Source organism: Phodopus roborovskii, unplaced genomic scaffold (assembly GCF_943737965.1).
Source record: "Phodopus roborovskii unplaced genomic scaffold, PHOROB, whole genome shotgun sequence".
In the NCBI taxonomy this organism is placed as follows: domain Eukaryota; kingdom Metazoa; phylum Chordata; class Mammalia; order Rodentia; family Cricetidae; genus Phodopus; species Phodopus roborovskii.
In genome coordinates this window covers 2,354,905-2,370,968 of record NW_026125489.1, presented here as the reverse complement: position 1 = coordinate 2,370,968, position 16,064 = coordinate 2,354,905, and the positions used below count along the sequence as shown (strand labels likewise).

Sequence of the window (16,064 nt, the reverse complement as noted above, 5' to 3'; positions counted from 1 at the left end):
ATGACACTGACCTTAAATGAATTACTCCCAACTTTCATTCTTTGCATTTTAATTATGACAGCACCTCACAAATGTCCTATAATATGATCATTGTAAATAAATACTAACTTTGCTCTTCCATCACCGTCGCACAGGTGCATGCTTCACAGGTTTCATAATCAAATTTCAAATAATCTCATGTATTAAAAATTACAAATTATAAAACTAAAGCATTAAAAAGGTAAGTATACTGTGGAAAGTACAAAAAATGTCATTCATTTACCTTATTTACCAAATGACTAGCAATAAAGGTCCAATTTTTGCCTTGCAGTTTAAGGAGTTCCTTTTTTGCTATATTTATTTTTTTTGTAGTCAAATGCTAAAACCAACAACTTCTGTATTTTTACACTGTATACATTCTGGATCCCATGCCTAACCAATCACTTACATCGTATACATTCTGGATCCATAGTATCTAACCCATCAATACACTGTATACATTCTGAATCCTCAGGTGCCTAACTGATCATTTACATTGTATAGTTTTTTAACCTGAGAACATTTACATTGTATACATTCTGTGTCTGAGAAGATTTATATTGTATACATTCTGTGCTGAGAACATTTACATTGTAAACGTTCTGTGCTGAGAAGAATTACATTGTATACATTCTGTGTCTGAGACCATTTCACATCCTGAACTTTATGGCAGTACCTAACTGATTATTTACATTGTATACATTTGTGCATTCCCTCCTGGTCCTGAGGCTTGAGGATACTATCTTCATATGTTTGAGTAATAGCGATGACGGCTCTGAAAGTCCCTGTGAGCATACTGGGCATACATCTTAGTATGTGGGATCCTGCCAAAAGGCTCACGGTCATTGAAACAAGACTCAAAAACGTCATCCACAGCCTTCTGGGCCTCTTCTCTGCTGATGTTCCGAACAGCCAAGATGGAAAGAACAGCTCTGTCCCGCACACAAGTCTAGGAAAGGGAGACCGGGCAGTTTTCATTTTGTGAGAAAATTTAATCCTATGATACCATTACATATTCCCTAAATTATTTCATATTACCTAAATCATTTCTCCAGGGCTGGAGAGATGGCTCAGCAGTTAAGAGCACTGGCTGCTCTTCCAGAGAACCTGGGTTCAATTCCCAGCACTCACTTGGCAATCTGTAACTCTAGTCCCAGGGGATCCGACACACTCACACAGACATACATGCAGGCAAGACAACACGTAAAATATTTAAAAAAAAAAAAAAAAAAAAGGTTCATTTCTCTTCCTGTTCTCTTAGTAATTCCTACCATTATAAAAATTCAAATAAAATTAACAAATATAACTTTCAAATCATGGAACATGTTAGTTCAATATAAAATTATTTAGACATAATTAAGACCTCCATTTTCTTATTTTGGGGGAATATAACCAGATTTCATCCCATGAAGCACCAGACCATGTCTGCCAAACAGTAATTTCCATTTTACAAAATCAAAAAAAAGTTCATAGACAAGGTCCTGGCTGATCTTGCTTAATTAAATTTAAAATATACTTCAGGGGGCCGGAGAGATGACTCCAGGATTAAGAGAATGCCTGCTGTTCCAAGGGACCTCAGTTCAGTTGCCAGCAGCCACAGTGAGCAGCTCCCAAACACCTGTAACTCCAGCTCCAGGGATCCGATGCCCCCCCTCCCGCCCCCCGGCACCCACACTCATGTAGTCAGACACAACGGAGATTCCACAGTCATTGCATCTGGCTTGAATTCCCAAGTGATTGCGCCTATGCTTTGAACTCCCTTTTGTTTAAAGTTAAAGTGATTCTTATCTGAGTTCTTCTTCCTGAAGGATTCCAGAGCCTTTGCAAAACTTAAGTCTCCAGAGAACCCGCAAACCACGAGGTCTCAGGCTGAGAACTGCTCCGGCAAATGGTTCTTTCAAATAATTCCAAGTAAGAGGGGGTTGAATATGCAGAAATTGACTTGCCAGAGGTATAATTTGTGTACCAACAAAAGAGGCTGTCACAAAGACACCAGAGGCCAATCCCTGGAGATTGATTTCCCCTGCTGCTTTGGCTAAACCTACATTACATTCTGGAGTGACCCTCTTTCTTCAACTGATCCTCAAAACACAGAACACTGACAAATAAGATACATCTTAAAAAAAATAACATATTCTTCACACCTCTTTCATAACTTTTCAGCTGATTAGTGACACATTAACTTTTTACTGCTTATCCCGAGGAAGCAGGAAACCATTCATAGACATCCATTCATCAAACGTAAAAGGTGCCTTCATTTTTAGGCAGAAAGAAAATTTAACATAGTCATTGCTTAGACCTGTTTTGCTATGAGAATAACACACCCATTATCTGGAATTTGTCAACCCTAAAATTTACATTTTAAGAAATGCAAGGCCCTGCCGTTCTAATTCACAGACAGCTTTTAAAATATTTATTTCTCTCTGCTCAAACTAAAATTCAAAAGAATATTGTGTGAAAGATAACCAGAAGCAGACATGGCAGCACATACTTTTAAATCAGGTGACAGAAGACAAAGGCATAAGGACCAAGAATTCCAGGCCAGGTTAGGCGACATAGAGCTAAGATTAAAGGCCGGGTCTCATGACACCTGCGCTCTCAAGCTGAAAACACTTACTCATCAAAGAACAGCCAGAGATGGACAGGGAGACCCTGTCCAAAAAAAAAAAAAATCCAGACGTCTCAGGGTCAGAAGACCCAGTGACAGACCACAATTCAGATTCATATGGGAAGATGAGAAAAACAAAGGAAAGGAAGATATGAAGATGCTTTTAGTTAGGGAAGGATAAGAGAAATGAATATAGCAAAGTAAATAACAGCGAAACTGTCTTTAGACGTCATAAGGAACCATGCTATCTACCTAAAATTACCCATAGTATAAATAAATCTGTGAGAGAGAGAGAGAGAGAGAGAGAGAGAGAGAGAGAGAGAGCGCTTTCCCATCTGGGCTGACAATGCTCCCCTCCTCCAAGACCCAAAGAGCATCTAACACAAACCCTAACACCAACCCTCCTTTTGTTTGGGCTAATTTCACATCAACTTGACACAGGCTAGAGTCATCTGAAAGGAGGGAACCTCAATTGAAAAACTGCCTCCATGATGCTGAGCTCTAGAGCATTTTTCTTCATTAGTGATTAAGTGCAAGGGACCAGCCCATCATGGGAGGGGCCGACCTTGAGCTGGTGGTCCTGGATTCCAAAAGAAATCAGGCTGAGCAAGCCAGTAAGCAGCACCCCCTCCATGGCCTCTGCATCAGCTCCTGCCTCCAGGTTCCTGCCCTGTGTGAGCTCCTGCCCTGACTTTTTTCAGTGATGAACAGTTGACCGTGTGAACCAAATGAACCCTTTCCTCCCCGACTCGATTTTGGTCAGGATGTTTTTGTCTCGGCCATAGTAACCCCAAATAAGACAAACTGATGCCAGGATACTGGGCCACTGCTGTGACAGACCTAACCATGTTTGTCGAAGGACTCTGGGTCTTTGGGCTAGAAGAGCCATTGAGTGTTGAGAGCTCAGAGGGCTACTCTGCGAGAGTTAGAGCGTTGAGTGTTCAGAGCAGTGCAGACGAAGGAGGCCCAGCTTGTGAGGTGTCAGAGGGAAGCAAAGACTCTACCAGGCCGCTTGTGTGAAGACCCCTGTGGTATCTGGTCAGCTGGGGCTGAAGAAACAGCCGTGATTAACAGGAGCCCTGCATCATTGAGGTAATGCCTTCTGGGAAGTGTTTCCTCAGAGCTAGCACACGCAAGCTGGGCTCCAGAGCTGGCCACGGTTGTGCCTTGTGCTGGCAGCCAAACTAGGTAGTGTAAGTCACCCGGGTGGTCGTGGCTTTGAAGGTGTGAGGGGGTCATAGAGAACAGCTGAGGCGTGGCACTGTGAGAACCCGGGAGAGGGCTCTCTCCCTGGTAAAGGTGCAGGCAGGGAAGCAGGGAAAGCCCCCGGACTGAGGGCTCATGGAGAAAAGTTAAGGCTTTGCATGGAGACACCCCAAAAGAGGTGAGGCAGAGGCAGGTGGACCTCTGTGAGTTCGAGGCCAGTCTGGTCTACAGAGTGAGTTCCAGGACTGATTCCAAAGCTACAGAGAGACCCTGACTCCACCAACCCAAAAAAAAAAAGCATTTTGGATTTTTACAGAGACTGAACTCTCTTGGTTTTGGTTTGGTCTGGTTTGTTTTCCAGACAGCCCTGACTGTCCTAGAACTCACTCTGCAGACCAGGCTGGCTTTGAATTCAGAGATCCACCTGCTTCTGCCTCCTGAGCTGGGACTAAAGGCGTGCGCCACCACCTGGCTTTTATTTTTGTTGTTGTTTGTTCATGCTTTCTTTGTATGTCCATTGGCTTGCTTCCATCTATGTGAGGGTGGTAGAAACCCTGGAACCGGAGTTACAGAGAGTTGCGAGCTGCCATGTCGGTGCTGGGAATTGAACTTTGGTCCTGTGGAAGAGCAGCCGGTGCTCTCAACTGCTGAGTCATCTGTCCAGCCCCGTGTACTTCCTGTCTTTACTCACTACGCCCACGCACCATGCCTGGGAGGGGTCCATGTGTGTTTACCTGGTGGTGTCGTTTTAATCGAAAATGCAACCTGAAGATTTCATTCACAAGCGAGCAGTCCCCACTGAGGCTTGCAGCTCGGATCTGTCACAAACACAGAGGGTTAGCTGAAAATGGCTGCCTATCCACAGCCCGCCGACGCTTAAAAACTGGGAGAGGACAGAGACCCAGCGTGTGTTTCTCCAGCACACCTGAACTAACATCCGTTAGCCAGGACAGAGTCCCAAGAACTCGATACACAAAGCAGGGGACACTGTGGCAGGCAGGGGCGTCCCATCGCCCACCCCAGGGAATCCTCTACAAACTACCTGTAGCCTCAAGGACATAAACCATTTCTTCCGGAAACAAAAGAGTCAGAGACTTGGACCTCACAGCTGAAGTTCATGCTCTCTAGGACATACAAACACTTCTAGAAATTGCCAAACAGACCTCAAGAAAACATTTTTCCGAAGGTGCCTGTGACCCTGGCCACAGCCCAAATCCCTCAAGGTGCAGTTGCGTCTCCTCCAGGCCCTGAACTGTGCTTGGGATGTTACACAATACAAAACACAAAGAATGAACAGCACCCTACTGAAGTTAGCATATATTTTCTGATTTATGATATTAATAGATTTTTGTTGTTGTTGTTCTAAGTCATATACGTAGCCACGTTTCTGGTAATTCGCTGCCAAGAGAATGGCCGCTTCTTGCGACCTGTGCAATAACAAGGCTGTGTCCCACTGTGGGGCTTAAGGTACTGAACACGTTAGTTAGTATGAGGTTCATAACACCAGAGAGAGACAGAGACGTCTACTTAAGAACTCAGGTTTCATCTACTGTCTAAAGAGTTTTCGTTAGACGCAGTAGGGGCACATACTGAGTTCAAGGGAAGGACAAAACATACTAACTCCTTAATTTCTCATAATAATGTACTCTTCAAATGCTGACATTCAAGTATGAAAGTCGGAGCACATGGACTTCGAAGAGCAACACAAAATCACTAAAGGTAAGTATCTTTTTGCATTGCTCTTTTAAGGCTAAACTGTTCACTCCAGAGTGAACAATGCCTTTGTCTATGAGACACAGCAAGCTGGTTAAAAACCATGGCAACCCCGACTAGGCCACTAACTCTAGAATCCAAAGAACTTTTTCCCTCAGCACGTCTAGCAGACAAGGATCTTAACTATCTTCCTCAATGCATCGCTGTGAAGATTAAAGGAGAATCCGGAAGGGCTAGGCACTTAACGAAGTGGTGGATTGCTTACCCAGCATGCACTGTGCTCAGGGCTCTCCCCCAGCACTGCAAAAGCAAACCCAAGAATAGGAGTTTAGCTCAGTTAACTTAAGAGTTTGAGTAGTGTACAAGAGGCCCTGGATTCAAATCCCAGAACAATAAAAATGAATAATTCTTAAAAAAATCCATACATGCATAACCTTTAGCCCTCAGTGTACCCCAAGAGAAGTAGCTTATTACGATTTAAACCAGCCGATACTACTATTAGGTCTTGAAGATAACATTTATAGCGAGTCTACAAAGAGACTATGTAGAAGTCGCAACAGCAATGTGCTTAAACAGGAATATGCTTAAGCAGTTGCCTCTGGATAGAGGGTTCGGTGTTCCGGGGAAAACAAATGTCTCCACGATCAGCCTCACCTCCGAGCACGCCAGATGTCTGACATCGGTAAACCAGTGCACATGAGCCCGGCAATGATCGAACGCGTGGATGAGCTCGTGGGTGACGACTCTGCTCATGTGAGCCTGACTTCGGATGTTATTCTGGCACAAAACAACCTGGGAGACACGAAAACAGGAGAAGTTTGCACGCTCTGAATTCTGCCCCTCGTGTGGGCCCCACTTTCTCTCTTGCCCGCCAACTGCGGGAAGCCCCTCACAACCCAAGCCCCACTTCTGCTGACTAACCCCTCCCTCTTCTAGGCCATGCCAGCACGCCAAACAAGCATGCGTTCACATACGGCAACCCCTGAGCTGACCATACCAGTTTGCCCCGATGCCATGGCTCTGTGGTTCTAAGAATAGGCTCTGGGGCAAAGCAGCCATATTGAAAGCACAGATCCGGGCCCTGCTAGCTTAGCAAGCTGGGCAAACAATGTCTTCATATTTTTTTTTTCATATCTTTTGTTAGGGAGTAATATGGGCAGGAATGTGGGCAGCCAGAGACCAGAAGAGGACCTTACACCCCTGGAGCTGAGCTTACTGGTGACTGCGCCACCCAACAAGGGTGCGGAGATGTGGAGTCGGGTCCTCTGAAAGAACACTAAGTGTTCTGGGCCATGCCTCCAAGTTTCTAGGTCATCCCTGAGCAAGTTCCTTAGCCTCTCTGTGCCTCGGTTTCCCCAACTGTAAAGAGGAGATGACTGATGGCACAGAACCCGGGGCTGAGTGAGGACATATGTAAAGTACTTCTTCTCAGGGCAAGTGGTGGATGAACAATGGCTAACACCACCCCCATCCAGCTAGAATGAGGATCAGTTCCCAGGAAAGACCCTCAGAGAGGGGAGCAAAAGGTCGGTGGCATGCCACGCAGGACCCTGGCAGAGTAAGGAAGACACAGAGTGTAGCACAAAAAAGACCCAGAGACAGATACTGGGGTCCAAGCGTCAAGCTGAAGATCAGCAAAGCAAACAGCCTGTCACCAGCTCTCATACTGGCTTCACCAAACCTCCAGACTGTAATCCCAGGCTGCTATGCTCTCCACAACATGGCCGGCGGAACCCTGAGACCCAATGCCTCCCTATCCTCAGTGTGGCTGGAGAATGAATGCCAGCTCTGAGACCCTGCTCCTGTCTTAAATACCTCTCACTGGTCCCGGGATTAAAGGTGTGAACTCTAATTCTCTTTTAGACTGATTCACCCTAAATGTTTCCCTGGGTGGCCTTGAACTAACAGATCGGTCTGGGTGCCTTTATCTCCTGAGTCCTGGGATTAAAGGTGTGTGCCTGGCTTCTATGGCTTGTGGCTGACTTTGCTTTCTGAATCCTCAGGCAAGCTCCAATAAATCATAAATAATAAATCACCATGTAAAGAGTCCCAATCATAATAGTTGCATTTACCGCATGCCTGACACTTAGTAGATGCCAGAAACTTTATATACATTCATTAACTGCCTCAACTAATATTCATTAAGATCTAGTAAGTGACTTATATCTACTAATGGAGACAGAAATTAATAGATATTTTCCAGAATAATACATACACTGACAGTCCCGAGCAAACACCATGAGAATGCCAGGCCCTATCTGGCCAGCTGGGATAGGCTTCTCAGACATTTGAACTTAGACCTACGCTGTGGGGATATGGCTCAGTTGGTAGAGTGCTCACCTAGAATGCACCAGGCCCTGGGTTCTACCACCCAACCCTGCTCATCATGGCAGACCAGAAATGTTGTCCCACCAGGGCCAGAAGTTCATAGTCACCCTGTACACATTCCATATAACTCAAAACAGTCTTTGTACGAGGCACAAAAGCAAGGGTCCAAACAAAGCAATATTGGACTGCACATGTGGGTGGGAAAACTCAGAAAAGCAGGGGGAAATGCCCATAGTCAGGGTAAGGGATTCAAGTCGAGAGGACCACACAGGTATTTGAAGTCCTGGGAACATCTTACTCCTCTGATCTGGGTATCAGCTACACAGAAGCTTCCCATACACACACACACACACACACACACACACACACACACACACACACCACACGGGTCTTCTAATTTCCTGGACAAAGGGAAGACTTAATAAAAATCCCAATTCAAGATAGATTGGCATAGTGTGTTTAACACTAACACTGCCGAGAATTGAGAGTTTAAATTTTCACTCTATTTTTTTCCCCCAAGACAGCATCTCTAGTCCAAATGGTCTCAAATTCTCTATGTAGCTGAGGCTGGCCTTGAACTTCTGATCCCCTGCATCTACCTCCCGAGTGCTGGTATTACAGGTGTGTACAACCAGGCATGGATTATGCGGTGTCGAGGATGAGCTAAAGGGTCCATGTACATTAGGCAAAGACTCTACTGACCTAGACATTACCCCAGCTTCCAAACACTCACTCTACTTAACCGCCGAAGGAAAGTGGGCAAACTTACCAAGAGCCTTTGGGAGCTGTTTATAACTCAATTACCAATTTACCAATGAGGACACTAAAAGCAAGAAGGACAACTTGCCCGAATCCACAGCTAATAAGCGGAGGGGCTAGGATTCCAACTCAAGTATAAAACCCACAGTGCTCACCCACATTTCTGTAGACAGTTATGAATAACCAAATGCACACAAAACTCTCCCGATGAAAGCACTTAAGTGGGGTTAAATGTAGATTATATACTCAGATTGTAGCAGTTACATACGGTAACTCCAACAACCTTCATCGCGTCACATGACCAACCTGCCACCTCCAATATTCTGTGGGAACCCTCTAGTGACTTAAACTAATAATAAAATTGAATGTGCAACCTAATTCAATCCTCATCACTATTCTAGAAGATGGATGCAGTCGTTATCTGTAACAGGAAAGCTCTCCCCTACCCCAAACGAACTTCACCTTTTGTGGGAGCCTCAGCGTTCACAGCCGCCCACCACACAGCCCACACTGGTTTCCAATTCTAGACCCTTCTCTCCCGTGTTCACACCCTCTAGCTACACACACAGCATGGTATCCCTCGTACCTGCAGTTTCCCAGCCTCTTGCTTGACAGACAGCGTGTGTCTTGTCTGCCTTTGCAGGGACTCTGTCTTCTAGCTGAATCTGTTAGAGGCTTTCAAGCAACATGTCACTGACCTATCATGGTGGACCTTGACTATCCTCCACAGGCGTAGGAATTAAAGGGCTGGTTTCCTTTTTTTTTTTTTTTTTTTTTTTTTTTTTTTCCTCTCTGGCTTTGGAGCCTGTCCTAGAACTCGCTCTATAGACCAGGCTGGCCTCGAACCCACAGAGATCCACCTGCCTCAACTTCCCTGGGATTAAAGGCGAGCACCACCTCCAAGTTTACTCTTTTTTTTTTTTTTTTTTTTTTTTTTTTGGTTAATGCCTACATGTATTCTGTCTGCATGTATGTCTGTGCACCACACCCATGCCTGCAGAGGCCAGAAGAGGGTGTTGGATCCCCTGGGAGTGCAGTTACAGATGGTTGTGAGCCACCATGTGGGTGCTGGATACTGAGCCTTGTCCTATGGAAAAGCAGCCAGTGCTCTCTCTTAACCACTCTCTCCTGCCCCAAAGGACAGGTTGGTTATTCTGCGGTACTTCAGAAAGTGGGGCGCAGTGGAGGAAATTAAATCGCTGGGCATGAGGGGCTGTGGTGACTTTGACGCCCACAGACACAGGTCCCACTATGAAGCTCGGACTTGACACAGGCCACAAAGGCAATGGGGTCCACTGACCATGGGCTGACACCGTGGGCCCAAATAACTCATTCCTCATTACAAGTTCAATTTCTCAGCCGCTTGCTGCAGGAACAGAGAGTTACCACTCCCCATATCCTACCTGCCTCAAGTTCTCAGATGTCCTGTTTAAGGAGTTTGTGTCTTCTCCCCTAGAGAGTAAGGACCGTGACTGTTTTTCTTTTTTTCTTTTGTTGTTTTGTTTGTTTGTTTGAAGTCCTATGCAAAGTCTACCAGATAGAACGCCCAGCGTGTGAGAAGTGTTTGGCAGGTATGGGAAGGGAGTAAAGACACCCACCTGAGACGTTGAAGCGTCGAACCCTCCGCTGACGTTTCCATCACAGTCTTCGCAAGAGAAGTGTCTCCCTTCGTTAACAGCACTGGGAAGCATGGAGAGATGTAAGCACCGTGTATGAAGCGATCACTCCTTGTCCCGTTTTTTACATTGTTTCTGCCTCTTACTCCACGGCTATCGGGATCAGAAACTGCAACTCCTCAACTCTCTGCAGAGGAGAGCTGCAGCCTGAGGGAATTCTGTTCCTTCAGGCACGGACTCTTCCACAGCTACCAGAGAACTTATCTAAATCTCTGTCCCTCCAGAGAACTCAAGATTCAAAGGCTGAGATAAATTCTGCTGAATAGCAAGCAGCTCCCCATCTCGCCTTTCCTCCTCGGCCACCTGGCTCCTCCCTGCCACTTCCTGTCAGCTCGTTGCTGGCCCAGCCTCCTGACCGCAGGTGAAATTTATGTAATTAAACACATCTTTGCATCATTAAACAAATGTTCCGGAGTATAAACAGAAGTGACACACCTTAAAATAATAGTCTACAACAAACCCTGGTCCACACAGCACAGCGCTAACACCTACAGAACTTGGCAAGCCATTTAACAGTCGGGACTCTCGCCTGTACAATGAGAGAGATCATCCCTGCAGGTTCCGTACTCTGGAAGGAATCCATCCAGGAGCTGGTCACTTAACTAGGACCACACTGGACATATGATGGAGTCCTGCCTTTGGGTCAGGGTATTAAAAAGCAGCTATGAGAAGACATTTCCCCTAATCCACTCTGAGTTAATATCTGGAAGCATCCTACTAATTATTCCGAGTTAAGGTTTCTTCACCATAGTGTCCTAGGCTGGAGGAATAGAAGGGCCGAGTTCGGGAATGACTTTCAGGACAAACTGTAAATATTGCTCTTTACTAATATTCAGAGGCTGGGCCAGGACAAAAGACAGTGGAAGAGAACAGGCCAGCCTGGAGGACATGTAGCTGCCACTGGGCGAGGAGGCTTTGTTTCCCAAATGAGACATCTCAAGCAGAATAGCTCTGTAACCTCACTTCTGGGGGCTCCAGAATATACAGTGGCATTTTTAAAAAAGATTACTTACCAGCCTGAGTGTTTCATAGCATCCAGTAGAAGTTTGACATATGGGTCTACAAAGATAGTCATAAGTTTGTCCATTAGAAAACTCAGCAGACAGCAGACGTCACAAAAATAACTCACAAATATTACCTGAAAACTGATTTTTAAATGGGTATGAAACATGTAAATTAATACCAAATCAAGTCTTGAATGAAATAAAACATAAACACAAAGACCAAAGCATCTTAGTATCAAAGGTTGGTTTTGTTTAAATGACTAAACACTGTGTTACAGAGTATATTAGGAGACCAGGGGAATCTTGGGCCACAGTCAGAAAAGCAAAAAGCAGCATAGAGCCTAGATTTGAGGAAGGCGGTACCTACAATGCTCTCTGTGGTAACTCATACCCCATTCTGAGTACCACATTCCAAATGGGACATGCCAAGCAAAGAACATGCCAACGAGTTCTCCAGTGGGGGTTAGTAACTGGAAGAGTGTGCGTCTGTGGTTAACCAGAAAGAAAAACGGGGAGGAGGGTGTTAGGGATTTGAACCCAGTGGTACGGCCTGGCCTATTGAGGGCAAGGCCTTGGGTTCAGTCTTCACCGGGCGGGAGGGGGCGCTAAAGACATGGCTCAGGAGTTAGGAGCCAGCCTGCTGCTCTTGCAGAGGACCCAGGTTCGGGTCCCAGCATCCACACTGTGGCTCACAGACCTGAACACCAGGGATGCTGGCAGTGCACAGGCAGGCAAAACAATCATTCACCTAAAATAAATCTTTAAAAAAAAAAAAAAAAAAAAAAAACTTTTTACAAAGAAGAGAGAAAGGGGCTGGAGAGACGGCTCAGCGGTTAAGAGCATTGACTGTTCTTCCAGAGGACCCGGGGTTCAACTCCCAGCACCTACATGGCCGTTCACAACTGTCTGTAACTACAGTTGCAGGGGGCCCGACACCCATGGCAAAACATAAAATAAAGACAAATTTAATAAACTTAAAAAGGAAGAGAGTAACACCTTTGATCAGTTGACTATTTAGAGTTACGACCAACACTGCTAGACGTTAACCTTATTATCTGGGACAAATACATTTAACTCTCCTAAATAAATCTGAAGTGGACGGGCAATCTATGCGGATGCAAAGGGGCAGGGCTCTTGAGCAGTGTCCTGGGACTGGTGACAAACAGCTCAGTGGCAACCTGACCCGCGGCGGTGGTAACAGACGTTGTAGAAGTCCCGGCCTCTTTGAGGACACGAGGGGCGCTCTCCCCAGCGAAGCCCAATCAGGTGCATAAACGCGGGGTCTTTCGAGGGTTTCTACTCTAGCATTCTCCTCCGTCCCCACTGCAATAAGCGAAGGTTAAAGAACACCCCCGCCCCGGGGAAGGCTACTAACGGGTTCTCCCCAGCTCTCGCCGGCACCCGGCCCCTGCTGCCCCTACTTACATAAGAAACTGAGTGCGACCCGTGCGTTCACCAGCGGGAGTGGTGCGCGAGTGCCCAAGCCCCCACCGGCCCACGCAGCTCAGGGGCTCAGCGGGGTCCCCGCCCTTCCTCGCCCCCGGGATCTGATGCCACCCCCGGCCCAGCCTCCGGGTCACCGCTCCTACTCGTCTCTAGCGTCTTCAGGAGCATGAGCGGGCAACTCCGGTCCCGGGTGAAGAGGCTGGAGAGGAAGCCCGGCTGGGGCTTCCCGTGGGCCGGCGGCTCGGGCGAGCCCTGGCCGGAGTCGTGTCGCTGCAGCAGCGGCTCTCCCGCCGCGGGGCCTGACCCGCCACCGCCCGGAGCTGCAGCCATGCGGCCCGCAGGCCTGGCCGCCGCCTCCTCCGGCTCCTCCGACCCGGGGACGCCGCTTCCGCCACCGGCGAGCCCTCAGCACTCCAGCAGGGTAGGCAAGCCACTCGCAGCTCGGGGCGGGGCTTTGGATGGGCGTGGCTCGTGGGCGGGGTTCGTGGGCGGGGCCTCGTGGCCATCTTCATTGCTGCTGTCCGGTGGCTGGTTGGCCTGTTTTTAAGTGCACCTTCTCGGCCTCCTGCTGCCTCCTCAACAGCTAAGGGTGTCTAGGGGACACACCCTCTCCTCCTAAGTGCCTTTCTGCAGCTGAAGGTCTCTGCCATCGTCCCATCCTGACCTCTGCCCGTGTCTCTGGTTCCCACTACCCGCTCAGACCAAATTAAAGGCAGTGTTTCCAGAAACTCTTTGGGAACAATAAAGACTGCTGGGTCACATCAGAATCTAGCGCATGGGGACCCGTTCCTCAACCCCAGCACAAATAAGTGGTAAGATAAACAGTTTTCCTTCCTCCTCCAAACCTCAGCTCACGCGGTGACGCCTTTCGGTACCCATAATCAGGCCCCAGATTAAGCCTCCCTACTCCCCAGGGGATTGCCAGGGCGATTAATGTTGTCTGCTCTGCAGTTCAAAGCACTTTGTATGTGTTAGTGCGTTCATGACACACTTCCGGCTTTTGTTTAATGCGCGTGTGCGGTGCGTTTGTTTTTCCTTTCCCCGATAAATTATTCAGCTCAGTTCACACATTTATTCAGCACCTGCTACCCCGAGCCAGGCAGGATGGTAGAGTCTGAGAAAACAAAGAATAAGAAAACTACTGAAGTTGAACCACAGCGAATGTTTTCTGTAGGAAACTTAAGTGTCTAAGAAAAATGGGCGTACGAGGCCTTAAGAACTACGAACAGCACTTAGATGTCACAGGTGCTCAGTAAACATGAGTTGAGTGGGAAGCAGAGGACATTGGCTCATTTGCAATACCATACAAATACCTGTATTTACAGACTAATAAAGCTATAAGCCAAAAACTAGATTTTTATTGAGTTCCATTTGTGTATGTTACTTCCTCTCCTCATTGCAACCTTGTGAAATATTATCAGCCCTGATTTTCAGATAGGAGTTCAGCAAAGCTAAATAATTAACCCAGCTACAGAAGGAGGCTGAAGATGAAACTTAGTTGAGGAGGCCGGGGTTCTGTCCCCCGAACCACACAAACAGACACGGTGGCAAAATGTGCCTGTAAAAACAGTACTCCGGAGGTAGAGACAGGAGGGTCAGGGGTTCAGTGTCAACCTCGGCTACAGAGCAAGGTCAAAGCCAGCCTGGGACACATAAGACCACGTCTTAAGGAAAAGCAGATTAGAATGAGGGTAAAGAGATGGCTCGAGCGATCCTTGCTCTTGCAGAGGACCTGGGTTCAGTTCCCAGCACCCAGTCCATAACTTCCAGTTCTAGGGGATCCAGCGCCCTCTTCTGACCTCTCTGAACACCAGGCACATACAGAGTGCATATAGACGCATGCAGACAACACAGTCATACATAAAACATAAATAATCTAAAAAAAAAAAAAAATAAGCCACTGAGATTCAGCTCAGAGCAGGGCATTGGTAGCGCACACCTTTAGTCCCAGCACGTGGATCTCTGTGAATTCTAGGCCAGCCTGGTCTACAGAGCAACTTCCAGGACAAGCTCCAAAACTATACACAGAAACCCTGTCTTGGAAAAAATAAAAATCAGCTCAGTTAGTTTAGAACACTAGAAGACAGCTAAAAAGACAGGGTAGGATCCGCAGCCCACAGACCATAAGCTCCTGTCCTGGTTTGCTTCTCTATGGCTGTAATCAAACACTGACAGAAAAACAGCTTGTGGAGGAAAGGGTTTACTTAACCTCTCAGGTCATAGTCTATCACTATGGACTATAGTCCATCATGGAAGGACCTGGAAGCAGGAATGGGAGCAGAGACCATGGAGAAACAAAACTAGCCAGCATACCTAGAAAAGATTTGAAAGGTCACTTGACATATTACTCGGCCACATGAATAATCAAAACTGCAAACTAAAAACTACAATATTAACCCAGAAAACACCTCTCAATGTTCAATTCTGAAAGAACAGAGAGAGAAAAATCAAATTAATTATACCAGAATATCAGTGTCATCAAAGTATTATATTCTGTGATTTGCATTCTTCTGAATTTTCTAACTATGGTTGGGTGAGGGTATGCACACATGTGTAAGTGTGTGTGTGTGTGCATGTGCACTCAAGAGTTTGGGTGCACACATGCCTTAGCATATGTGTGGAGATCCAAGGACAACCTCAGGTGTCCACACCACCACACCCAGCATTGATGGGCTCTGGGGACTCAAACTCAGATCTTCATGCTATCACCACAGACCTTTACCCACGGAGCCACCTCCCCAGCTCCTACGTGCCCTTAACATCCTACAGTATGTGCTGCCTTAATAACCACAAAAATTAACTGTAAGAGGTTGAGAGGTGCCTCGTTGTACCTTCACCCACAGCTCCCCTGCGGGGAGAAGGAAACAGGTATTCTGTGACAAGTGGGGGGATAAATACAAGAGTTAAAAGGAGAAAGCACCAGAGACCCCAAGGACCGGCAATAACACCGCACGGCACACTCACGGTTCTCTGTGAGCATACACCTTCAATCCCAGGATTCAGGAAGCAGGGACCAGCAAGTCTCTGTCTACAATGTAGCCAGGGCTACAGGATGCCACCCTGTCTCAACGAAAGAAAGGAAAGAAAAGGAGAGTGGGTCCTTTCTTTCTCTAAACCTTTCCATTGCTACATCACAGCACTAATTAAGAGCGAAAAGGATAGGAACAGACTAAATATCCAGGAAGAGGTAGAAAATCGCATGTGCAACTATGTAGTCTTTTTCAAATAAATATTTTTTTTACATTATAAAATAGCACAGTTGATTCTGTTCTGAATTTTTATTTACTAACAGCATAAAAAGAAGGC

General features: G+C 46.6%; 1 protein-coding gene across 1 annotated transcript; it reads right to left on the bottom strand.

The window, feature by feature from the left end:
• Positions 1 to 220: 220 nt before the first annotated feature.
• Atp23 (ATP23 metallopeptidase and ATP synthase assembly factor homolog) lies at positions 221 to 13,119 on the bottom strand. Its single transcript, XM_051176152.1, has 6 exons — positions 12,902 to 13,119; positions 11,322 to 11,367; positions 10,231 to 10,312; positions 6,200 to 6,337; positions 4,567 to 4,650; positions 221 to 967 (listed from the first exon to the last, which is right to left on the bottom strand). Exons 1-6 carry the CDS (start codon positions 13,086 to 13,088, stop codon positions 764 to 766), a joined length of 741 nt encoding a protein of 246 aa, XP_051032109.1. The 5' UTR covers positions 13,089 to 13,119; the 3' UTR covers positions 221 to 763.
• Positions 13,120 to 16,064: the final 2,945 nt, after the last annotated feature.